The sequence below is a fragment of the Strix aluco genome, chromosome Z (assembly GCF_031877795.1).
Source record: "Strix aluco isolate bStrAlu1 chromosome Z, bStrAlu1.hap1, whole genome shotgun sequence".
NCBI lineage: Eukaryota > Metazoa > Chordata > Aves > Strigiformes > Strigidae > Strix > Strix aluco.
The window spans coordinates 38374106-38401243 of NC_133971.1; the positions used below are offsets into that span (position 1 = coordinate 38374106).

Genomic DNA, 27138 nt, shown 5'->3' on the forward strand with positions numbered 1-27138 from the left:
CCAAAAGGAATTGACATCTTAAGTGCCTATCTTAGCTACCTACAGTCCCCATTGGCAGCTGGTTATGAATGCATCACTCTTGCTATTATTCTGAAAATGATAGCAACCAGAAACAATGGACCATTTCCTAAGAGTCAATAAGTTTTATAGCTGTTCTGTAAAGCATATACTTTGGTATCAACATTCAGAACAAATTATCTAAACAGAAAACAAGTGAAAATGAAGTGGTTAAAGTCGTCAGGCTTGATGGTTCTCCATACTTCTGAGGGGATTTTTCTGTAAATTGAATGAAGCACAAAGTGTAACTCTTGGATTCCTATCTTTAACAATTCATGCAACTCTGCTTCACTCCATCAAAGTAATGAGATTTAGGCTGAAATGGGTAAGAACGTAAGCAAAGTATGCTATTCTGCTCTCTACTGAGCATTCTCTAGGGACCTCCCTGGTACAATGATTTTGTCAGTATCACTGAGGATAGTATTTATCTGTAGGGCCTGAAGCCCTGTCCTGACTGAAAAAAAAAGTGCCTATGTTCTTCCTTCAGCAGGGAACAGCACCTTTCCACCCATTTCTGTTGCAGGAATTACAGACCAGAGGAAGAGTTTGAAAGGTGGCTTTAAATTACTTCAGTTTACAGAATAGGAAATTCAGAGTAGTGAAAGAATGGCTGCAAAACACCTGAAAACTAGGGAAGGTGCATTAAGATTTCTCCACTGGTGAACTTTGGTTTTATGGTGACATAAAAACTGTTCCATCAGCTCTGTCCAAAGAGGAAACTCCCTGTGCAACTGATTTCTGTCCTGGATCCCTGTTTCTTTACTACTGTTCCTTTCTCACTGCTGCAGTAGCTGTACAGGGACCACAGCAGGGCAAAGAACAGTTCTGACACTTACCATACTAGGCCTGTTTACTGACTGAAAATTTCTTCAAAAGCTAATGAAGAATGTACAAGTGATTGCTTTGATCCCAGTTGTGGCACAGTCCACAAAATGGAAATGAAAAACCTTCAAAAGCAGCTGTAACACCCCAAACACTAACAGGCTTGTATTTCATTGCTCTACGTGTAGCTTTGTCCTGGAGTGGAACTGAACTTGTTCTGAGATCAGTGTTGTCCCTCAAACAGGGTTCCTTACCTGGTATGCAAAAGTCAATCTCACACACACAGAACCAACATCTCAGTTTATTCCATAGTTGTGCAAAGCTGAGTTCTAGGGGTAATTCCACAAAGCTAGCACACTACACAAAGGAACTACAGCCTATTTATCCTATTACATGATTTGTAAAAACCTAAGTTTACACTCTCTGGTCGGTAACTACCATTCCACCTGCTATTGATTAGTAATATATTTAAATTAGCCTCACATGCTGTGTAAATTAGGATGCATGCTCCTTGCGGGGGGGCGGGGGCGGGGGCGCAGAGGGGAGGAGGGTGTAGGGGGTGTGTGTGCAAGTTTTTTCAGTCTTGATCGCAGGTGGTTGCGATCTCCTGCTGCTGCCTTTACTTCACCCCCAGTTTCCACAGAGTTTTGCTGACTTCATGCTTCTTGGGCAATCATCCAGCTTCTGGCACCTTCTGGGGCAGGATGCTCACCTCTTATCCATCTTTTATCTCCTCTTCAGTGATGGGAATTGTTATCGGGCTTACACAGTGGAGCCAGTGATTAGTGGTCTTTGTGCTTGATGAGAAGCATCTGTACTGGCTACAAGGCTGCAAGAGGAAAAGCCCTTTTATTGCCCTCTTGTTTAATACTCTTTTTCCATTAGCCGACACTTTGTCATTATCCTTATTAATTTCCAAAAAGAGGGCCAAATTCAGATCTCAGTTACACCAGTGGAAAACCAGAATTGTTATTCTAGCTGTGTGCTAATGTAAATGACACTGTATTCTGGCTGACTATTGTGTCACACCAAAATAAGATAAATCCGGTTTGGGTCATGAAGCTTCACTAAGACAGCTCAAGCTGAACGCTAAAAGACCTGGGATTTTATCTACCTGGATGTGAGCACAGCTCACAAGTGTGACTGCCCACACTCAGGAGACCCACTGCTCTGAAGGGACCGCTGTGTAAGATAAAAGACCGAAGAGAGCATGCTTCTTCTGCAACATGACACGCTGAGTCAAAAGGTTCTACCCCTCATATTTTGAAAAAAACATGAGTCTTGTCCTACCTCGAACAAAACACTAGGTGTCAGACGTCAAATTTACTTAATTTTAGCACTTCCTTTGGAAATACATTTCAGTTCGGGATTTCAAGTTTCTTAGTTGCTTAAGTATGACTGAATAAACTTTTAATACTCTTTTACATTACTTTTATGTATATTAGTGATCCTCTAGGATCATTTCTAAAGGACATTATCCTTCCTACGGACTCTGTGATCACCAACATAACACATGCAAAAAAATGTTTTTCCTCTTGTCTTGTTAAAAATTAAGAAAAGAGTAAATTAATCCAGACAGGTGCCGGAATATGAAAACAAGAGTTCGCTGGCCGGGAACACAAGCCAGTCCCCACGAAGGAAAAGGGACACTTGGACGGCGCCCACCGGGGAACCCGCCGGCCGCCCAACTGCTCGGCCGTGCCGTGCCGTGCCGCCACCTCGTGGTAGAGCCGCCGGGGCCTACAGCCCCTGGGCAGGAGCCTCCCAGAAGGGGAAACATCCTGCCCAGAAGGCGCTGACAGTTGAGTAATTGCCAAAGAAGCATGAAGGCAGCAAAAACCTATGGTAAATGGGGGGAAAGGTAAAGACAGCAGCTGGAGATCGCGCCCGCCGACTCAATTCAAGACCAAAAAGACTCTTGTCCCCCCTTTAGAGTTTGCGCAGAATAATAAAAAGACACTGTAACTTTAAATCGAGACGAGGCAAGTTGTTTACCAATCAGGGTCCAAAGTGGTAAGAAACTAACCAATGGTCACTACAGTAAACGTGTATTCGTGTAGTTTGAAGTGTATGAATACACTGAAGCTTTCCTGCCGTGTGCTAGCTGTGCGGAATTACCGCCCGGCACCCCACTCCGCGCAGACATGAAACAAGCCCGATACCTCTGCCCTGGGGGGACACCGGCGTGTTGCACGCCGGGTAAACGACGCGGCTGGGGGACCACCACCACCGCCCCGTGGTCTGAAACCGAAAGCAACACCACAACCTCCCCAGCGGGCCCCCTTTACCGCCCCGCCCCGCCCCGCCTTCCTCCAGTCAGTGGGCACCGGCACGACACAGCCATCTCCGAAGGCCCTTCCGGCCCAAGCCCTGTTGCGAGTCTGGGGAAAACTACACAGCGTCTTAGTCCCGCCTCCTCAGCCAATGAGCGCGCTCCTCATCTGCCCGCCGTTTCTCGCCCGCCAATGAGAGTGAGGCATGTCCGCTCAGCCTGGGGCTGAGAGCGGGCTGAACGGGGAAGATGGCGGGGGTGTCGGAGAGGAAATGGGGGGGCGGCAGCAAGCAGCCCGTGAGGAGCTCTAAGGTGCGTCCTTCCTTCGTAGAGGGCTCCATCGTCAGGATCTACATGGAGAACTTTCTGTGAGTGAGCGGTGGGTGCTTTCTCCTTCCAGGTGGTGGCGGCTGAGCGGTCGCCATTGGCCGCGGGCTGGCGTGCGGACTCCCTGCCGTTTCAGAGGTTGGTGGCCGGCTTGGGCGGCCTCGGCTTCCTGCGCGTCCCCCACCTCGCTCCGTTTTAAAGCGGCTGCGGGGCTGGGGAGCTGGCAGTTAAGTCGAGAGGGCCAAACCTGGAGCGATGGGCTGGCGAGGCAGGGCCGTGATCCGTCGTGGTGCACGGAGCGGGGAGTCACCCTCGGTTAACAGGGGGCCTTAATAGAGCCTTGGGTACCGAGGCGAGTCGGGCTGGAAGAGGGAGTGCGTGAAACGTTTTTTTTTGTTTTTTTTTTTTTTTTTTTCCCTGGAAGGTGATTAGAGCGGGGAGAGGGCGTGCTGTGTGGGTTACGAGTCCCGTAGGTGCTTAGTGCAGTGCCACTTCCGTTGGCGTGCGTTCCCCAGCAGGTGGTCGTGTCGGCCCTCCTTCCTCTAAGGTGGTAGTTCCTGTTGTCCATGTCAGCCTCTGCACGCTTTTTTTCAACCAGTTAGGTGATTGTCAGTCAGTGGAGGAAGGGAGAGTGCAGAGGATGTTCATAGAGCAGCGGGGACAGGCTTTGGGAACCATTAGGAAAAAGTATTTTTGGTGTTATCTTTTGTATGTGCTCTTTCCAGTCTCTGTGTATTAGGAATACTGCTCAGTTTGGAGCTATTATAGTATAATAGTAGAAGTTTTCAGTGCATTTTCTTATGACTGGTATGCTGACAGCTCCGTGTCAGCCTTGAAAACAGTTTTGAGTAGCATAGTTCACGATACAGATGTCCAGTGAAGCTTCAGACATAGCAGTTTTAGCCTCAGAATTAAGGGTTCAAATACAGTCTCTTCCAGAGGTACATGGATTATGTTGTGGTTTTATCACTAACTGCTTTCTGTTTCTTCTCTGGTGTTAGCGTCTCAGTTCCTCTCTGTATGTTTGGTACAGTGTGGGAACAGAACATCCAGTGGTGGAGTTCATTATAAATTTGGGATGTTACTGATCATACCAACGGTAATGGTTTGTCTTCAATTTGCATGCTAAGGCTTGGTCTCTTCCTGTAGTTGCTATTGTCATAGGCATGCTGGATGCACACGACGAAAGATCTATAATACAATTTTTTAAAAAAATCACTGATAACAGGCTAATGTTTTAGGTTCTTGTAACTCAAGAAAGCTAATGCATGATGAGTTCCATGGACTTCTTGCAGAATTTAAGACCCAAGTACATTGTACTGGTTAGACAAGTGAAATCTTCTGTGCTAGTGGTGCAGCAAGCAGCTGGAATTAAATATAACAGACTTGACTGAATTCACTCAATTTTCTTTCTGTTTTGGTGGGGTTTTTTTCTTAATATGTAAAATAATGTGATGTCCTAGTAAAATCAATAGAAATTGTCATTTGGTGGCTGGATTTAATTCTTTATAATCGTTTGTTTTGAAGAAAGTTGTTGTAAGTACTCTGGCTGGCAGGAGTATATTCCACAGTGGTTTATTGTAGTTTTTTCGTGCTGAGATTTTCTTACAAGAGAGTGTTTGAGGATTGAGTCTAGATTTGATAAAATTATCTGTCATATTTAATATAATTATAAAGTGTTTTTTAATAAAGTACTTTTTTTTAAGGTGATACAATATTTATAAGGTTCGAAAAAATATTGTGCTTTCCAGAACATATGACGTCTGTGAAGTACGTCCAGGACCCAATCTGAACATGATTATAGGTGCTAATGGAACAGGAAAGTCAAGCATTGTTTGTGCCATCTGCCTGGGACTGGCTGGAAAACCTTCTTTCATAGGGCGAGCTGATAAGGTAACTATGAACTTCTGTAATTTTAATTTCATTAAGAGCCTTGTCTAGCAGAGGAGGGGGGAAAAGACTGTCTTCCTTGATTTGCTTTATTTTTATAAAAAGTAAGGTGTCCAAATTGTAGAATAACCTTGTCCAGAGACATAGCCTTTTACCAAAAGGGTTTTTACTTAACTACTTGTTGTCTTGGCTGAACTATGAAATGGAAACTTCTGAATTGTACTGGAACCTGAGTAGTCTAGAGGTTATATCTGAAGATGTCTAAGCCTTCACAGTATGGTAGGAAAATGACACCTCATGCATAAATAACATTTGATCAGAAATACCAACTAAAGGAGAAATTAAAAAAAGGTCTAACTTAAATTTCCAGGTATATTGAATCTGTAGAAATAACGTGTCCATAATGTATCTGAGAATTTATCTAAAAGCCTGAAGCCACTGGTCTTTGATTTAAATGGATGTTGGATTGTTTTATTATTTTAACTTTTTGCTCCCAAGAGATCATGTGTTGACATTATAGTAGGAAGTTTTTACTGTCAAATTTTTAAGTTTTGCTCGTGCTTTCTTGGGATGTTCTGGTTGAATGGAATATATTTCAGTAGATCTTTGGAGCATTGAATCTGCATACCTAAATGATTGTATATATTCTCTGGTTGCAGCTCAGTCTTGAGCAAATGTAAATATGGAAACTGACTGCATGGCAGCACTGTGTGTTGGTATTTTTATTGGCTTTACATGTTTATATATTTTTATGTTACTAGAATTGTCAGTTCTATTGGTACAGATATTTGGCAGTGTCTTCCATTTGTATTGCCTTTGTTCCCCAAGTTCATGAGAACGTCTTCCTCTGTGGATCTGCTGATTATAATTTGTTCAGCTTTGGAGGTTGAAATTGGTTGGAAATTCTTAACCTGTGGAGGAAGTTCTAATGCTGCTAGTTGATAAGGAAGATAATAGCATCTTCCTTTATTTTTGGTTAATACTTAGCCAGAATAAATTTTAGTTTTTAATTGTAAGTTTTCAATAAAATATCCCATTACAGCAACTCTATTATACAAATACATATTTTTGTAAGAGTTTATATGTTAATACACTGCTATTTTGCAATAATGACTTCTATAATTAATTTTGTAGGTTGGTCTCTTTGTAAAGCAGGGCTGCTTGAAAGGTGTAGTAGAAGTTGAACTGTAAGTAGTAAAATTGTATTTCCTCATGCATTTTTAATTAGATTATTTCCCCACACAGTCATTCACAAAGTTGTGAAAAAAAAATCAGGTGTACAGATGTCTGTCTTTAAGCTGGTGATTTACTTTTTTTTTTCCACCCAGACTTCAGAATTCTAAAGTTAAATAATTACCATGCAAGAAATAAACAGTGATGGCTGGTCTTGATTTTGCTTTCTGAAGCATTTTACCTTGTCTTGATGTACAAAGAATATATAGATGAAGATTGATGTATATGGTATGAGGGGCTCCTCTACATTCTTACTGAGAACATCACATACTGAAATAAAATGATTTAAAAAAGGGTAGATCTGACTAATTCTGGCTAATGTAGTCTTTCTTCTAGGTAAGCTTTTGCAAAACTGAGCAACTGAAAATCATTTGGACTTACTCAGGAGAATTCCATCAGTAACTTGTGGTTACAGGGCAATATTACATGCTTCCTGTAAGTTGGTAGGGTTTTGGGGTTTTTCTGACAACTAAAGAGAGCCTGAATTCCTAATAGAATTCCTAAATGGGTGCTTTTTGAGGGAGACTTTAAAATGAAGCTGCAACAGCACAGGTGGTTTTGATAAGCCTTAACCTGATCTGTTTGCCTGAACTAAATAGAACATTTTGCTAATCATCTGATTCAGAGCCTGAGTTAATTTGTATAATGATTGGCCATGTGGATCAGATTGTATAAAAATAAAATTGTGTTAAGGAAAAAAGATATACTGGAACAGATCTTTGAAAAAATCCTGTTCACTTTTGTTCTTGTGGGAGTGATCAAGTAAGACATACTTTGGAGACCAGCCAAACAATGCGTAAGGAGGTAGGATGTCTTTCAGGTAGACGATGTGATTGTTTCAACATAGATACATCCTGATGTTGCTTGGAATTCTGAAGAGAGACTTGCAGTATATGAAGACTTAGCATTTTTACTCTAGTAACTAGTGGTTGCAATGTAATTCAGACCTTTGTCTAATTGGTAGAAAATACTTGAATGCAACATCTAGGGTAAGAGAGCAATGATGTAGAACATTGCTTTTTGACAGGAATTTTAAAATTTGAGTTCCATAAGCCTATACTGTCTTGGTTGAATCTGGCCCTTGGATTGTAACTAAAATCAAGAGCTATAGTAGTATGAAGTCCTTAATTTGATAAAAGAATGGACAGTGGCTTTGTAGGTCTTTTGAAGGAAGTCTGTTATATTAAAATAATGTAGTGGATACTTGCGAAGAAATAATTGTACAGTCTTTAAAAAGTAGGCTTATATCGCTAGGACACTTACCCAAACACTGCAAGCTGTTGAATTACTCGCTTCTACTTTGATCTCTGTTCTTAAGTCTCCTAAGGTACACAGCTTCCAAACTGTTATGTTATGAGTGAGCCCTTATACACCATCTTTAACTATATGATGACTGAACAGGCACTAGACAGTTTCTAAATCAAAACGGTGACCAGAATTTCAAGAGTTTATGACTATCTCATTGCTCATTTATTATTGATGCATCTTAACCAGACTAAATTTTTGAAGATAAGTGTTAAGCTAGAGAACTAAGTGGACAACTGATGCATCTTTGCTGTTCTTTAAAAGCAAAAAAATGAAAACAAATTAGTATTTTTCATACTGTATGATACTACTTTTACTCCCAAATGGAATGTATGTACACAGCTTATTGATGTAGTTCTGTACACTAATATTTTTTACTTTAAAGGCATAGTGTTAGTGTGCATCTCCTGCATACCAATTTTAAAATTTACTATATGTCATAAAAAAATACACTTTTATATAAACTATTCACATCTGTAACAGCTTTTAAATGGTTCATACATTCAGCACGAGTATGTAATTTGTATGAGTAACTTCCTGTGAGTTAAGATTTGCATATACCTTTGTAAGATTAATTCATCACTGGAGTACTGGACATTTTCTAAAGCGTGAAATGTGAATCTGCTGCTATTGTTGAGTTAATTTATATTAAATATTTAGATATTTAAAATTTTTAATACCGTATCTCTAACATACTTTGACACTTGGTAACCTTTGCATGTTCTCAAAAGTGTAAACAATTCTTCTTATTAATCAGGTATAAGATGCCTGACAATATCATTATCACACGTGAGATTCAGGCAGTGAACAACACCTCAACATGGTTTATTGACAAAAAGTCAGCAACCCTGAAAGCAGTAGAAGAGCAGATTGCAGCCTTAAACATCCAGGTGGACAATTTGTGCCAGTTTCTTCCTCAGGTACGAACGAATTTGGAGACAGTGGGTGCAAATGGAGTTCTTTGTTTTGAGAGGGTTTTGTTGCTTCTTAGCTTTTGTAGCACTTCAGTGATTTAATGGGACAGCACAAAGAATGAGAGGGATGAGGTAGCCATACTGGTGTGATGGTGAAAGAAAGGAGGAACTCTGTGACCTTTAAGCTCAGTAATTGGACAGTTTTGTACCTGCTGTCACTTGGTACTGAAAGGAAAGCTGCTGATGTTCCCCGTGTTGGTCTTTGAGTAGCAGCACTAGCAGTGGTATCTCTCTGTCCTGTCTGTGCTGCTGTAGGGATGTTCTTAAACTACAGATCTGTAGGGAAATTTTTATAAGGTCTTGAGGTCTAGCACTGCTTCTGTACCTTTACCTGCATGGTTCCTGTAGTTCTTCATCCCTGACTTTCCTGCATGCACTTTCCTGTGGTTATATCCAGTCAGTTCCTCAGGATTGGATCCTGTACTTGGTAAGCGAAGGGGAAGAGTTGTCTGGATTTCTTTCTCCAAAAACCAGAAATCAGTCCTACTAAATGATTCTACAGTTGCAACAGAGACTGCTGTTAGAGCCTTTTTGGTAACGTCTGTGGCTCAGCAGTTTCTTGAGTATAGCATAGAACTTAAAGATACTCAGGATCAAATTATGTAAGAGTAAAATCATCCTGATGGAAAATAGCTCCTAAAGGAGAGAGACGATTAAAGAATACTACAAGCAGTTTCCATGTCTCAATCCATGGTCAAGCATGTCAGAATTTCTGTGCAGATACCTAAGTTGCGTCATAATTGCACTTTAAAAAAAGTTGTGGCAGATTCCTTCCTAAGACCTTCCCAATTCATGGTAAAAGGAAACCTTATCAGAGTGTAGCCAACCATGGGTTTATTGTTCTATTCAAGGAGAAGACATGCTGAAAAACACAGATTTAGAAAGCTAATACTTCAGAAAAAAATAGTCTGGGGTTGGGTTTTTTTTGCTTACATATTCATAATATTTGTTTAGAGTAGAACTTTCTGCATACTCTGCCAACCTAACTTTTGTATTTAAAACAGCTCTCTTCCTTTAGTACGTAAGTGTCAGTTCAGTGAATGTTACTGTGTTGAAAGTTTTGGTTTATTTGCGCTCTGCCACTGTAGCAATGGCAAGCACACCTTTCTCTCCAGTCTTGGTTTTGAGCTGCTGTTCTGCCTTGGACAACAGCAATGCTTCCTGAAACCCTTGGCTGTCGGCCTTAATATTAACTTCTATGTGACTTAACTTTTGAGTTGTTGTGGTTTGAACCTGGCCGCAGACACCACACAGCTGCTCACTCACCCTCCCCCGCTCCCAGCGGGTGGGGACGAAATTGGAGGAATAAAGGGAGACTCATAGGTTGAGATAAAAAACAGTTTAGACATTGTAATAAAATAAAACAATAACAATAATAGAAAGTACAAATGAGTAATGGTCAATACGATTGCTCACCACCCACCAACTGATACCCAGCTAGTTCCCGGCTAGCAATCCTGAAAAAAAAACCCCAAAATCCTGCAGTTGCAATCCTGGAAGCGAGAAATAACCCCCCTCCTTCCCGGCTGCCCCTGCTTTATATACTGAGCATGACGTTACATGGTACAGAATATTCCACTGGCGAATTTGGGTCCGGTGCTTTGACTGTGCCCCCTCACAGCTTCTTGTACACGTGCACATGGGCAGGACATGGGGAGTTGGAGAGACCTTGATCTCTTAGCAACAGCTGTAAACATCAGTTTATTATCAGCATTCTTCTCATACCAAATCCCATAGTGAATCCAAAACACAGCACTATTCTAGCTATGAAGAAGTAAAATTAACTCTACCCCAGCTGAAACCAGGACATCATAACATTTATACTGGGAAGGTGTAGCCTCAGCAACCTGAGAACCAGTATTAAGAACACAGTGGAATTAAACCTTTAATTGTCTGTACTAAACTGTCTTGTTAAGAAGAATGATAGCCAATTCAAAAATAGTGGACCAAGCCATATCCTCCACAGCTACCCTCAAAAGCTGCCAAACAGCCAAGAACAGCTAAGGTTTAAGTTTAAATCATTGCAGAACAGCTCCAATGAAACCATGTATGAAATCCTACAAATGTTTAGGAGGGTTTGGTTGCTACTTTGTGAGATGGTCCTCCTATGCTTAACTGAACTAAACTGTAGCTGTTCATCATAGAACTGTAAGTCAGGTGATGTTCCTGAGAACTAAGTTGCGGTATTCAAATCCAGTATTACTGTATTGCACTGTTATACCTAATACTGCATTTTTGTAACTTTTTTTATTTTGTAGGACAAAGTTGGAGAATTTGCAAGACTGAGTAAGATTGAGTTGCTTGAAGCCACTGAAAAATCCATCGGTCCTCCAGAAATGTACCAGTTTCACTGTGAACTGAAAAACTTCAGAGAAAAGGAAAGAGAACTGGAGGTAAGTATGCACATTATAGAGACAGAGAGCAGTGACTATAGGGAAATTAGCGTAATAAAATTTAATGTAAGATCTTACAGACTTAAAAGGTGGTATTTACATAGAAAGTCTGCACAAAGTTCATTTTACCAAATCATGCTCATCTTCTCTCAGAATTCATTCACTCCAACAATCACATGCTCGTAAGCATGCAGACACGTGTGGGCAAGTGGTCTGGACAGAGGACAAGGGATGCCTGTTGTCAAGTACTTACCGCTTCTCTGGAATTCTTGAATGGCAACAACTTTTCTGGACAGATCTCTTATGCCTTTTAGGAGTCATCAGCTGTTATACGGTGGTTCTTTGCTTTAATCTTGCTGACTTTTAACTTCTGTAAATTATGGACAAGATTGTTGATACCTGCTTTTCCTGGTTTGGAACACTAACAGACAAAGAGGAAAGGGAGAGTGTATGCGGTAAGCTGCAACCTTGTTGCTGTCCTGGTTTTAGGATACCGGATCTTTCCCTGCACCAGAGTGCAGGCTTAGTGATCTTTGCAGAAATAATCCTTGCTATTACTGCTGAGAATAGTATCTTGTGAGCAGTGTCTGTCATTAGCCAGACAGGCCATTCCTTTAATCCTTCGTTGTGCTGTTTCTTTTTGTGCTTGTGTACACACATGCATTTCCACTCATACATACTGCATTCAAATACCAACCTTAATGTTTCTGTTACAAATATCTACAAGATCTTTCACAAGCATTTTTGCTACTTGTCTTTATCAAAACTAGTTATGGTGATTTAGAAATGTCTAGATTAATGGAGGCTTGAGCTGTAGGGAGTAAATTCCTGAGAAAATGTAAAAAAAAAAAAAGTTAAAACACTTTCTTCAGATTAAGATATCTGTTTAAATTAGATTTGTTTTCACAGAAAGTATGTGATACACATACTTGAGCTGGAGAGCTATTCCTAGTTGGGTTGTTCACCTCTAATTACAGCTATGCTAAAATGTCCTCTCTAGTGTTAAATTTCTGCTTTAATGTACAGGTGAGGTGTGGACTATTTCTGAAAAGTGTTTTCACAAAGTAGATACTGTAAAACATGAACATGTATATTCTTACAGAACTTGTGCAGAGACAAAACTCAGTCTTTGGAGAAGATGATACAGAGGACTGAACGTTACAAACAAGACATTGAGAAATTCCATGAGCACAAGCGCCATCTAGACTTAATTGAGATGCTTGAGAGGAAAAGGCCTTGGGTGGTAAGTTTTTTATTTTTTCAGTGTTTTTCTTACCTAACCCATTTCTCCTAATACTGTAGTACTAGAAATGTGCCAAAAGTTTCTTTAAAAGAAGTTTGACCAGAATAACTTGAACATCATTACAGTTGCTTCGTACAAACAGGCCAGGTCTTGAAATACTGTTCTTGGCCTAACTTTAATCAGAGGTTTGCTTGCATATGTAGCTGGACTGAAGAAGTTGCTTAGGAAGTAACTTAACTAGTTACTGCCCGTTTAGGAAGGCCAGCAGTATGGGCCAAGAGCAGTGTTCCTTTTCTTCCTTCCAGACACAACTAGCTTAATTTAAGCTGTGCCTAGCCAGTTCCACTTGCTTCTTCCAGCTGTAACTTCTTTTAACAGAACATGGGTTTGGTTTTTTGGGGTTTTTTGTTGTTTGTTTTTTTACAGATTGTCTTTTCCCTTTGCTCATTTTAATTTATTAATTGAGGTTTGCTGTGTATATGACATGAATCATGGTGAATATAGGTTGCCAATCTCAAAAATGTTGGCATTTGGAAAGATGGAAATTTTTAAATCTAAAAGAGCTAGAATCAAGGACAGGTCATTTATATAAAGCAAAATAAGTCTTTCTAAACAGCACTTTGACTGTAGATTATTTTAACGTTGAATGGTCAGTCAGATTATTATAAACTGTTTAAGCTGACATGGGTTTTATTGAAGCACTATGTTGCTTGCTTTGTTCTCAAGCTTTATAGAATTCATGAAATACAGATACAGAACTTATGAAAACTTATATGTAATATTTGTGGAGGATGCAGAAAACTTTTGTAAGGTGTTTTGTTGCAGTTTTGCAGATAACAAAGCCTCACATGGAACTTTGTCCCTCGTATCTTGAAGAGCAACTGGATTCAGGGGATGTACCTTCACTGCTTTCAAACCTCTGTGCTAACAGCACAGAGGGATATAGGAGCAGCAATAGAAATGGATGGTGGTTGGTGCAAAGGAGGGCCGTATGCTCTGTGCCCTTACTGTGCTTGCTGAATGATGCAGTTTTTTCCTGCTACATATGCATTACCTTGACTTAGTTAAAAAGAAGAGTTAGTTATTTTATTAGGAGAGATGAAGGTCTTGCATAATCTAGACCGATACAGATTCTCTACTGTAAGATATTTGTAGATACAGAACTCTGAAAGCTGGCAGGGGAGAAACCTAAGAATCTTACCTGCTCTCAGTTAAATTGCCTTCCATAAGTTTGAGAACATCGCTGTTAGTTACATGTTTCTTAAGCAAATTTAGACAGACTTCTTCACACCTTACTCTTTCACTGCTGTCTTTCAGACAGTTCGTGTTGCTGAGACTATTAAATACTTTTGGTGAGAGTATTAAATTGTGTGGCTGAAACTGTTAAATGCTTTCTCAATTGAGAGAAATTTAACTTTTTGTCCACTGAATCCATAGAAACAACAGTGTGTTTCAGTGAAGATTTGTAGTACAAAATCAGTAGTGTGTACCAGGTTGTTTAGCAGAAGTCACTTGCCTGTAGACAATCTACAATTGAAACCAAGGGTCATCAACGTAATTGTTTTACTGGGTAGAAGGTATTTGACCTGTAGGCTGCAACAAAATTCCATTCACGTTACATTGTGATCTTCAGTGTACAAGATTGTTGCTATTTTGTACTTTGTCAAATCCTTCTGATAGATCTCTTGGTATTCTATACTGCAACATCAAGCTCTCTCTAAAAGAAGAAACACATTCTCTTACAAGGTCATATTTCTTTGTCATCTGACCTAGCACTATTATTCCGAAGAATAAATGTTTTTGATACCTTAAATTGAGCTCACCAAAGAGAGTAGCACAGGAGTTTATTCTTCCTTCAGTGGATCTTCCCTCTCTCCCATCCTTCCCAAAAGGTAGGTTTCTACTTGTAGACCAAACATACCTAGCTGTTTAGAATTGCCTTTTGTAACAAAACCGAGTAACTAGAAGACCCTCCAAATCAGTCAAGAGGCAGATGTATGAACACTACAGTATGTTATGTAATGGAGAAGACAGACAGTCTGAAAACAGATCAGCTGAAATATGACATTAGATTGTCTCTTGATCCTAGTGGAAAAGAGGAAGTTTAGTGCTGAATTTTTTTACTGTTTGACCACTGCAGAACTGCGTTTTTATTCTGAAAACCCCACTGCTTTTCACCTGAGAAACACTTTTGTAGTCAAGTGTTTTTTCTAGTTAGTGCCAGCCACTTCTGTATGTGGAGAATTCTACACCATTTTTATATGTGTCTATGTCTTAATAGGCTTTTGAGCATCTGCTTTAAATTCCATAGAATGAACCCTAGGAGTACAGCCTTAAACAATTGGACTCAGGGATTTAGGGGACATTTTATGTTCTTGTGTGTACCTTAATGGAACTTCCATGAATTTATTGTGTCATCTACAGTCAGTGAGCAGATTTAAGGAGCTACAGTTTTTTTGACATGGATAGCTGTTTTTTTGTAGAGTCTTAAAGAAAAGGAGTTTCTTACCCCTCCAAGCTTAAGGTAGTATGGTATACCATAAAGTATACTGTTTTAAGGTAGTATATCAGCAGAAGGTGCTGTTCCTCCTGCTGTAAATGCCATGAAAACACGTAATTCTGAAAGTGTGTTTTGACCAAGCCATGTCCATTCTTCTCTTCCTCCTCTTCCAATCACAATCAAGAAAAGCTTTATTATGTAGTTTAGGTGCCAATGCCTTTTAGGAGGGCTGCAATCCTTTGGAAGTACTGCAATCTTTAGCTAAGTGCATAATTACAGGCATCAAGGTTATTTGTTTAAAGGTTACCAAAATAGAGTTCTAGTGAAAGTCAGGTTTTCTTAAAGTGTTAAAGGGATTTGCTGTATAAAAACCATGTCATGACAATTTCTAGGAAAATTTGACTCTGCTTGTATCTGAAGATGTAAGTTGTAATTGTATGTTTGAGCATTTGCTTTAACCTTGAAATATAATACCGTATTTAGAGCAGAGCTAAATTTTAAGCTTATTCTATCAGCGAAGTAGAAGTATAATTGCTTTACCTCTGTAACTTTGTAATGGTGGCTACTGATAGTACTCCACATGGAATTACAGCAGGTTTCTTCAAATACTTTTTGGCTTTATGAGGAAGATACTATGAAGAAATAATCTGGATTTAGTAGCCTAAGTTCATTTATTTGTGATTAATTGTGTGTGTTTACAAGTGGGGTAGTTAAAAAACTAACTAGGAAAAAGTGGTAGCGGATAAGGCAAAGTTAGCAGTTACAGATAGATTGTGCAGGCTATCTTTATTTTTTTAATGCTCCAAAGCTTAGAGTAATCCAGGCGTATGCTCTAAACCAGGGGCTTTCTTTAGTGCCTGCTAAATCCAATGGCTTTCCCTTCCTCTGCACTTCCATGTACATGTATCTACTCTTCCTCCCTCTGGCCCTCTAAGTATATTTTTTCTGATGAACCCTTAACGATCATTGAACATCATCATATCTTTTTCGTTTGGTTTTGGTTGGTTGGTTGGTTTGTTCTGGGTGGGTTTTTGTTTTTGTTTTTTCTCCAGACAGCATAACAAAAAAATTCACTAGTAATGACTCCTTTAGTTTAAACTACTTTCTCCCCAAAATTCCCACCTTCTTGAAGAGAAGGTTCTTGGTCACCACAGTGCTCACAATCTCTTTCTTCTCAGGAATGCATCTCCAGTTAAACTCCCTAGATAGCGACTTCTCTGGTATTTGTGGTGTATGGTGGTTTTGTTTTATTTTCCAAAGTTCTGTTCTGCTCTCTCACTGGTTTACTTCCAGGTTATGTCTATAACTGGCTCTGTTGATCTGTCCAGCTCCTTCCTTTTCTTTCTCCTGAAGTTTTCTATAGTTATTAGCTCCTTAGCTTGAGGACTTCTGCCTAAGTAGTGCTCAAACTATGGACAGAAGGGGCTAAAGAATTACTCTTTCCACACTGATCCCAGATTGACTTAGAGGCAAGTTAATTGCAGACAAATTGGTCATTTCTTCTGCTACTTGAATTGCATATTATTTAAGAACCATTGAATGTGTGGGCTTGTTCACTGGGGACTGAATGGTCCCTACATCTCCTAGACATAGTGACTAGTAACAGGAGGATTACTTAAGTAGTTGCTCTAATACTAGCTTCTGAATGAGATTTTTCTTCCTAAAACTCATTTACAATTAAATAAAATGTTAGAGCAGTGTAGAATACTGGAATAGAAGACAAAAGTCTGTAATTATTTTACTTTCAACTCCTCTAAGGAATATGAAAGTGTTCGTCAGCAGCATGAGGAAGTGAAAAAAAGCAGAGACCAAGCCAAGGAAGAACTGAAGAATCTGAAAGAAATGCAGACCCCAGTGACAAAAAAAATCCAAGAAACTGAAGAATATTTTAAGAGTCTGAATATGAAAATCAGACATAAGGTAGGTATTTTAAGTTCTCAGTTAGCTTATGTAATATGTCAGGTGTTCAGTGTTCAGCTTTTATAAAGTGTAAAGCAATAACCTCTTTCTTTCTAGAGTGCCATAAGGGTGTGTTTCAGAAGAAATTTTTCTGAAATACTCATGCCCTTGTGTGCTGGTTTAGGCCCTGCCGGGGTCTGAGACCATGCGGCCACTGCCCCTCCCCCACAAAGGGACTGAAATACAAAGCCTCGGGGCTGAGATAAGGAGAGGTTTAATACAACAGTGCAACAGCAACAAAACAAACAACAATAACAGTAACAACAATGAACAGAGCAACATATCTACCGATATAGCAGTGAGAGCAGAGAGATGGCATAATACACGTGTTCACCGACTCTCCCACGTTTGGACGCCAGGATGTGACGTCAGCATGGTATATGAATAACCCGGCTAGAGCTTCCCCCCCCACTGCTGGGGAAACTTAACCCTATCCTAGCTGAACCAGGACGTAATCCACCCCTTTATTCTATACCATCTGCATCACGTCCAGCTGCCATTTAGCAATTAGCAATAACAAAGAAGAATTAACAAAAGCACAGTATAATTCACGGTGTGTTTTCACCCACAATCAAGTCCCCTTGTGGTACGCATCGGACCCCTCCATCCTCCTGCATCAGCCACCAGGTGCACCCAGGTCCTTGAGCAAAAACAATCCCATGGATGGATTTGCCTTTGCCTGGCGCAGGACTAACCCAGACCATTTTTGCCAGCAGATCCCTCATGCGCACCACAGGGACTTTATCCCCGTCTACAACATGTGGAAGCTTTGACTGAGCCGGGCCAGCTCGATTGGCAGATCCTCTTGTGTTGACTAACCAAGTGGCCTTTGTCAGATGTGTGTCCCAGTGTTTGAAGGTTCCACCCCCCATTGCTCTCAATGTAGTTTTTAACAGTCCATTGTAGCGCTCGATCTTCCCAGAGGCTGGTGCGTGGTAGGGGATGTGGTAGACCCACTTGATGCCATGTTCTTCTGCCCAGGCATCTATGAGGTTATTTCGGAAGTGAGTCCCATTGTCTGACTCAATCCTCTCTGGGGTGCCGTGTCACCACAGGACTCGGTCTTCGAGGCCCAGGATGGTGTTCCGGGCGGTGGCGTGGGACACTGGATAAGTTTTGAGCCACCCAGTGGTCGCTTCCACCATTGTGAGCATGTGGCACTTGCCTTGGCGGGTCTGTGGCAGTGTGATGTAGTCGATCTGCCAGGCCTCTCCATATTTATATTTCATCCATCGATCTTCATTCCATTCCACTGGGGCTTCACCCGTTTGGCTTGTTTGATTGCAGCACACGTCTCACATCTGTGGATGATCTCTGCGATGGTGTCAATGGTGAGGTCCACCCCTCGATCTTGAGCCCACCTGTATGTTGCATCTCTGCCTTGGTGGCCCGAGGTCTCATGGGCCCACCAGGCTATGAACAGTTCACCTTTACACTGCCAGTCCAAGTCCACCTGAGCCACTTCGATCTTAGCAGCCTGGTCCGCCTGCTGGTTGTGTTGATGTTCATCAGTGGCTCGACTCTTGGGTATATGGGTGTCCACATGGCGCACCTTCACAATGAGGTTCTCCACCCGGGCTGCAATATCCTGCCATACTTCAGCGGCCCAGACGGGTCTGCCCTTGCGTTGCCAGTTGCTCTGTTTCCATTGCTGCAACCACATCCACAGGGCACTTGCCACCACCCACAAGTCAGTGTAGATATAGAGCCTCGGCCACTTTTCTCGCTCAGCAATCTCCAAAGCTAACTGGGTGGCTTTCACCTCTGCGAATTGGCTCGATTCACCTTGTCCCTCAACAGCTTCAGTGGTTCGTTGTGTGTGATACCACACTGCAGCCTTCCATCGTTGATGTTTTCCCACAATGCGACAAGACCCATCAGTGAACAGGGCATATCATTTCTCTTCCTCTGGCAGTTCATTATATGGTGGGGCCTCCTCAGCACGTTTCAACTCCTGTTCTGGTGACACCCCAGCATCTTTGTTCTCTGGCCAGTTTATGATCACTTCCACCAGTCCTGGGTGGTCGAGGTTCCCTATTCGGGCCCGTTGTGTTATCAACGCAACCCATTTACTCCACGTGGCATCTGTTGCATGATGTGTGGAGGGAGCCTTTCCTTTGAACATACATCCCAGTACTGGCAGTCGGGGTGCCAGGAGGAGCTGTGTCTCAGTGCTGACCACTTCTGAGGCAGCTCGAACTCCTTCGTACGCTGCCAGTATCTCCTTCTCAGTCAGTGTATAGTTAACTTCAGAGCCTTTGTATCCCCGGCTCCAAAAGCCTAGAGGTCGGCCTCAGGATTCCCCATCTGCTCTCTGCCAAAGGCTCCAGGAAGGGCCATTCTCCCCGGCTGCGGGGAGCACGTTCTTAATCTCCTGCCCTGTCCTGACTGGCCCGAGGGCCACTGCCTAGGTAATCTCCTGCTTAATTTGTTCAAAGGCTTGTTGTTGCTCAGGGCCCATTTAAACTCGTTCTTCTTGCAGGTTACGTGGTAGAGAGGGCTCACAATCAGGCTGTAGTTTGGGATGTGCATCCTCCAGAACCCCACAGCGCCCAGGAAGGACTGAGTCTCCTTTGTAGTGGTTGGTGGGGCCATGGCTGTTATCTTGTTTATCACCTCCATTGGGATGTGGCGACGCCCATCTTGCCATTTTATTCCTAGGAACTGAATCTCCCTTCCAGGCCCCTTAACTTTCTGTGGCTTGATGGCAAAACCAGCCTTCAGGAGGATTTCCATTATCTTCTTTCCTTTTTCAAAGACTTCCTCAGCTGTGTCCCCCCATACAATGATATCATCAATGAACTGCAGGTGTTCTGGAGCCCCACCTTTCTCCAGTGCAGTATGGACCAGTCTATGGCAAATGGTGGAGCTGTGTTTCCACCCCTGGGGCAATCGATTCCAGGTGTACTGGATACCCCTCCAAGTGAACGCAAACTGTGGCCTGCACTCTGGTGCTATTGGAATGGAGAAAAACGCATTAGCAATGTCAATCGTGGCGTACCACTTGGCTGCCTTCAACTCCAGCTCATACTGGAGCTCTAGCATGTCCGGCACTGCAGCACTCATCGCTGGTGTAACTTCATTCAGGCCACGGTAGTCCACGGTTAGTCTCCATTCACCATTAGGCTTTCTCACTGGCCATATAGGGCTGTTGAAAGGTGAGTGAGTTTTGCTGATTGCCTTCTGACTTTCTAGTCAACGGATCAGCTGATGGATGGGGACCAGGGAATCTTGGTTAGTACGGTACTGCCGCCGGTGCACCGTCTTGGTGGCAATTGGCACTTGCTGCTCTTCAACCTTAAGCAACGCCACCACCGAGGGGTCCTCTGAGAGGCCAGGTAAGGTGGGCAATTGCTCAATCTCCTCCAGGGCAGCTATACCAAAGGCCCGCTGGTACCCCTTTGGGTCTTTAACTCCTGAGGTAGTCTATACCTAGGATGCACGGGGCATCTGGGCCAGTCACAATGGGGTGCTTATGCCAGTCCTTCCCAGTTAAGCTTACTTCAGCCTCTAATAGGGTCAGCTGTTGGGATCCCCCTGTCACTCCGGAGATGCAGATGGGTTCAACCCCACTGTGGCTTGATGGCATTAGGGTGCACTGTGTGCCAGTGTCTACCAAGGCCTTATACTCTTGTGGTTCTGATGTGCCATGCCATCGGATCCACACCTTCCAGTAAATCCGATTATCCCTTTCCTCCACCTGGCTGGAGGCAGGGCCCCTCTAATCCTGCTCACCATCACTCACTTGTCCTAAGAGTGATTCCTGCAAGAATGACTTACTGGTCCCCTCAAGAGGGTCAAGCATACTGCTGGCCATTCTATTCTGTCTGGGGGATTTCCGACTGGACACTGGAGCTGCGTCTCTCTTGGAAGACTCCCCTTTCATGGTGGTCTTCCCTTCCAGCTGCTGTACTCGTGCAGCTAGGGCAGAAGTGGGCTGTCCATGCCACCTCCTCATGTTTTCCCCATGGTCACGGAGGAAGAACCACAGGGTGCCCCGTGGTGTGTGTCTTCCACTGCCCTTCTCTTGGGTGGGGAAACCCCTGCTTCTGATGGCTGAGATATCGGCCCGTGCAGGTGGAATGTAGGACATGTCCTCTTCCACTTTCTGGAGCCTCTGAGACAGTTCCTCTACAGCTGAAACCCAGGCATGTTGGGAGGAAGGGAGATTTCCCTCATATTGCTGGAGCTGGCCAATCACTTTGTCCACTGTTTGAGTCTGGGTGTCTCGCCACCAGGACGCTACTGCTAATGCTTTGGAATGTGCCTCTGGTCCACTTTGCAGGAACTTCCGCCACATTGACTGTGTGCAAGGGGCCTGATCTGGATCCATTGGTGATTGCTCATCATTCAGATCACCATAGACCATGTCAAACACAGCCAATTCCTTGAGGTTTTGAATGCCTTTCTCCATGTCGGTCCACTTGCCCAACCGCCATAGAGCATCATCCTTGTAGGGGTACCTCTCCCTCACACAGAGCAGGAGTCGCCTCCAAAGGCTGAGGGTTAGAGTCTGTTTCCCTATTGCCTTGTCAATACCAGCCTGCTTGGCTAAAGGTCCCAGCTGCTTGGCCTCTCTCCCCTCCAATTCAAAACCAGCAGCTCCACTATCCCAGCATCGGAGCAGTCAGGTACAAATTTGCTCGCCTGGAAGGCGGCTGAAATCCTTCTGTATATCTCGCAACTCACTGAGGGATAGAGATCAGATGGTTGCCTCCGGCTCTCCCTCCTGTTCTTGTGATGGGCCTGGTTCATCACCACCCTGTACACTGCGAGGGGATTTTTTGGTATATTTGGTTTTCCGTATCAGGGCGACTGATACTGGTACTGCTTGTCCCTCTGGCTCAGCTGCTGTGCTGGTGGAGGCGACTGGTACTGGCACTGCCTGTCCCCCTGGCCCAGCTGCTGTACCAGTAGGTTCACTTTGAGATCCTGCAGCCCTTTCTCCCCCTTGAGGGCAGTGAACAGTGTTAAAAATGACACGGTAGGCATGGGCAAGCCCCCAGCACATCGCAATGAGTTGTGTTTCCCGGGGTTTGTCAGATTGGCAGCACACCTTTTCCAGATACTCCACCAGTTTATCAGGACTCTGCACTTGTTCAGGAGTGAAATCCCAAAGCATTGGGGGTGACCACTGCCTCAGGCACTTGCCCATCTTTTCCCACACACCTTGCCATTTACGACTATCTGCCCTCAGGGCAGGTTTCCAGGTGGTGCCATTATTGGAGAAGTACTGCATGGCCCAAAACAAGATCTGGCAGACATTTAGAAAGCACAGTGCCGCAAGCACACTGGCCTGGATGCTCCAGGGATAGCTGAAACTCTCAAAAACCGAGAGGATCTCTTCTCCTGGCTCACCCATAGAGAGGGTGAGACCCCTAACAAAAGCCTGGGCAGCAAACAGATACTGGTTCACCCCCACAAGCAGTGATACAAGCACAGTATAAGCAGTCAGTATCCAGTACAGCAAAACAAGACCCTTGACACATTTTCCACTGATAACAAACACCAGCACTAGGAGCACACAGTGGATATAAGGATTAATCCAGCCCCACCACGCAAGCAAATTGGCCAGCATTGCAAACGTTTCTTATCAAACAATACAAACAGAAAAATTGCACCTAACAGATTGCTCTAACACACCTTCTCCTATTGTCCTTATCTCAGCCCTCTCAAGCCCCACGTTGGGCACCAAAAGTTGTGGTGGTTTAGTCCCTGACGGGGTCTGAGATCATGTGGCTGCTGCCCCTCTCCCACAAAGGGAGTGAAATACAAACCCCGGGGCTGAGATAAGGAGAGATTTAATACAGCAGTGCCACAGCAACAAAACAAACAACAACAATAACAGTAATAACAATGAACAGAGCAAGATATGTACCGATACAGCAGTGAGAGCAGAGAGATGGCATAACACAGTGTTCACTGACTGTCCCGTGCTCCGCGCTATGGGTGCCAGGAGGTGACGTCAGCATGGTATTGAATAACCCAGCTAGAGCTTCCCCCCCACTACTGGGGAAACTTAACCCTATCCTAGCTGAACCAGGACACCTTGGTGCTCTGGCTTCTCCATGTCTCTGTTCCATTAAGCAGTAAAACTCAAGGAATATGTTTCTCAGTAAAACTTCAGTGCCAATTCTGAAAGTTGCCTCTCTTGGTATTATAAGAGCATGCAAATTTGTAATTCTCTTCATAGAACCTTCAAAATCTTCAGGGATATAATGTTACAGTTTCCCTAAATTAGATACTTCTGTTGAATTAGTTGCCTGTTTTCATCTGTTCTGTAGTTTGGATTTGTGGATGCTCTGTTTATCTTCTTAAAATGTAGCCAGTTTGGGTGGTTAATTTAAGCTAAATTACAACTTTTCTGGCCTAAAAGCGTTCCTCTATTATTTAACATAATTCCATAACTAGGGTATAATTTTTTGTTATTGTCCATCAGTTGTGATTACTTTTATACATAAGAGAATTTAATTGTAAACCTACCTAAGTCTTACAGCTTACTGTTTTTTGAACAGCTGCTCTCTCTGGGCATATGGAAAATTACTGTTTCTGTATGAAAAACAGAAAAATAATTCTCTGCAGGATTTTAACTATCACGTACTGTTCAGGCTTCAGAATAGTATTGTATGCATAGGCTGCACAAATTTTTAGTGGATAACCAAAGTTAAATGATAACATGAGAATATTTTCTGCAGTGAGGTTCTGTTTGAAGGCAACTGAGCAGATGAAAGGACTTGGTGTGGAGACGTGTGACACATGTAGAGGCCTGCTGTCATGAAGCATCTTGTAGAATCAGGGTCTGAAACTTCAGTGGCATTTAAGGCACTGTGAGCTAATACACTGTGTGTTTTCTTTCTAAAGAAACCAAGCAAGCACACTCTCCCACGAAAAAACTACCAAAAAACCCAAAATACCAAAACCTAAAACAAACCAGAAAGACCAGATAAACAAAACCCATAGATTGTTGTTCACACCATGTCTGGTTTTGTTGTGATGTAGACTGTACCAGGCAATACTACTTACCCAAGTACAGTATTATTAGTAGTAGTAATGAGAAAGCTCTTCGCTAAATGTATCCTTTGTATTGTGTGCTCCACAGTACTGCAAGAGTTTATTATACTGTGATTCAAAATATCTAAATGTTTAAAAATGTTGCAGTTTTATTGAAGTGGACTTTTTTGTACGTCCTTGGAGTTTTGTTTGTTTTGTGGGTTTTTGTTGTTTAAGAGTAAGTGTACTTCTTTAGAGGAAAGTTAACAGCTGGAATCTTGAAATTAATCTTCATGTTGCAGTAAGGGCCTTCATGCTTGTGAAGTGACAAGCTTTGTTTTCACTGCTTGGTATTATCCTCTTAGGTTTCACTCATCTTTCATTTTAATGTTATACTAAAATATTTTTTCAAACAAGAAAGAATTCTACTGAACCATTGCTACCACAATTCTTAGAAGTATTGGACTATATTCATATAAAAGTTACCCTCTGTTGGTATGAGTTATACTCTTTATGAGAACCTAGGACAAACCAGTGAGCATTTTAGTTTTAACTTGCAGGGAGCATGCTCAGCATAGGCTATTTGCTACAGAACTGTGAAAGAAGAATTAGAGGAAGGTACTAGCTGATTGACTTATACTCTTAAATCAACATATTTCTCTGCTCAAGCTAAACTTGTGGAGTAAAGCTTTTACACTCTAAACGTTCACAAGGCTAATTATATGCCAAAGTGATGTTTAATTTGAGCCCAGAGAGTGAATTGGGTGCATTTTGTTCTACAGTATTCCAGAAGCCAAAAAGATGGGAAGAAGGAAAGATGCTACCTTTGAAATAAATATTTTACAGAAGACTTACTGAGATATTCTAATATTGCTTTCCAGTGATTATTTGCCATTATTTTTATTGTAATGTATAGGTGATACTATGTTGTATGTCATATTATAATAAGACATTTCCAAACCTGAGTTTTGTTCTGATGTTAAATGATATATCCGAGTCTATACATCTTGAAGAAGCCCCCATAGAGTCCAAAATGGTGGAAAAAGGCTTAAGGGAATATATTATATACCTGGTTATGGCATGAACAATTTGTATGACATCAGGCAAGTTAACAAGATGTTAGAGGTGTATTGCTACTTTTTGAACTTTTGTGAAAGTAGATCTTTTTTGGGTACTGAAATTTGTTTCTCTCCCACATACCTTCTTAGTTGGGCTGTGAAAATGAAATTATTTTAAAGGAGAATCAGTGCTGCTTGCACTGTCAGGAGATGGTTTTGTCTTAAGGCAAAACCTCAAGGCTTTTAAGTACCTTTCCTTAAAATTGCTTAAACTGCTCCTTCTTCATTAGTTCTTCACTTTTTTGTAGATACTGCTTGAATTTATTGTAACTTAGAATTTTATCTTTGTAGAGGCAAGCATACGGGTGAGCATTTCACAGGTAATTATGCTGTAAGCCATCAGGAGTTGATTAATGAACGATTTTATTAAAAAGGAAGTATAACTCTATTTTTGGCCCAAAAGTGTGGGTTTTTTCCAAGCCAAATTTCAATTTGGCATTAAGGGAAGGCAGTTTGGCATTTTAATTTCTCTCCATTTCGGGGACACTGACCTGTAGCAAACACAGTTGTCTTCAGGCCCTTTGGTCCATACTTATATCTGTTATCAAATAACTGTAATCCTGACTGCTACTTGAGATCTTGCTCTTGGTTTGAGGATCATCTTGAGAGCAGAGATGAATCACCTCCTCGTTGTATTTTGTTTGCACTTTGTTGGCAAAAAGCCAGGCATGGTGCTACAGATTCTGCCTGGAAGGACTGAAAATGAAGGAGGAGCTAAATCTGGGAAGAAATTAATGGATCGAGACACTGCATGACTATTTTCTCTTGTCTCTCTCTGTTAAAACACTTTTAAGGATTTGGCTATACTAAGAATTCCTAGTAAAATTTTGTGCTTTGGGTGTGTAGGAAGTGTAGATTCTGAGAAAAAGAAATCAGCCCCTTTTGTAGGAAGAGGTTGATAAAATTGTGTGAGAGAAGCCTAGAATATTTTCCACTTTAGTCTCTTCAAAGGCATTTGAACAGAGTGGACTATGCAATGCAATTTTTTTAAGCAATATTTGACAGTATAATGTGGTATGTTGTGGTTGTGTATGTGTGGAAATTTATGAAAGCCATAAAGACAATTACAGTTGTTAATCTGTTCTGTAAGATAGGAATATATAAATGTATGATAACTGAAAGTATAATGATAATTGCAAAATGTAATTCCAGTTCCTTACTAGTGTCCTGATTTTGAGAGCTTTCAGAATTGTTTTGTGGATATTTTGCATTAGTTTCCTGGGAGAGAACTTCCTCCTCAGAGTGCTTGCCAGAGGTCTTTGGAGAGTGCATCACAGAATCAGTACTGTGTACCAGTCAGCTTTAAGACTTTGTGAGAGGGAAATATTCTGCATAGTTTTATTTTCTCCATTCTTGATGCATCTTAGCGCTTTCAGTGTGACTCGGTTTGTAAAAAGACGTTTCTTCCAGCAAGAGTGCTGTGTTTGTTTCCGTGTTTGCACCGGAATTTACTTACAGGCCTTCCATCCTTTTGCAGAGTTCCAGTATTCTGCTTGCACTCTCTTCAGCCTTGAGGGTTCAGAGAAGGAGGAATTAAGTTTGTAGAGAAAACATAGTATGCTTCCATTGTGTTCAGGACTCAGCTGTACAAGTGCCTGGGCAACCTGACCTAGTAAGACCTTCTTTGAACAAGGGATTGGACTGGGCAATGCCCAGAAGTCCCTTGCAATTTACGTTATTCTACAATTCTATAGAAGCTGAGAAGGATAGAGAAATAGCAGAGACATGGGTGTGCCTACACATGAGCCAACAAGTTGTCAGACTCAGCTGTGTAGGATATAGCTTGAGCACAATGCACTTCAGAGGTGGGATGGCTTTGACAAATTCTGTTTTGGCTGTCCTGTGCCTAGAAACTTATGCCTTTCTGGCTCTAAGTATAAGCTTTCCTTGGTAAAGTTGGTTTGCAAAAAGAGTCAAGAGCGTTGCAGAAGTGCAGGGATCTGAATGTAACATTTTTATTGAAATCGAGGGTGGAGTTATTTTAATTTCAGATTAGGTTAAGAGACTTTCTCTATCTGTCATGCCTGAATTTGCAGATCTGTAGCTGGATGGTTG

At 42.0% G+C, this 27138-nt stretch overlaps 1 protein-coding gene across 6 annotated transcripts in view; it reads left to right on the forward strand.

Moving 5' to 3' along the window:
• Positions 1 to 3294: 3294 nt before the first annotated feature.
• Positions 3295 to 27138, forward strand: part of SMC5 (structural maintenance of chromosomes 5) — a 75892-nt gene continuing 52048 nt past the window's right edge. The window contains exons 1-7 of one of the 6 annotated variants that reach the window (XM_074813179.1): positions 3295 to 3519; positions 5230 to 5371; positions 6503 to 6555; positions 8664 to 8826; positions 11139 to 11273; positions 12376 to 12516; positions 16775 to 16936. In XM_074813179.1, the coding sequence (XP_074669280.1) occupies positions 3401 to 3519; positions 5230 to 5371; positions 6503 to 6555; positions 8664 to 8826; positions 11139 to 11273; positions 12376 to 12516; positions 16775 to 16936 (915 nt within the window). In that variant the 5' untranslated portion in view covers positions 3295 to 3400. Of the gene's footprint in view, positions 3531 to 4487; positions 4578 to 5229; positions 5372 to 6502; positions 6556 to 8663; positions 8827 to 11138; positions 11274 to 12375; positions 12517 to 16774; positions 16937 to 27138 lie in introns of those variants that run through there. The other 5 variants (XM_074813178.1, XM_074813177.1, XM_074813181.1 and 2 more) reach the window with 5 other exon arrangements.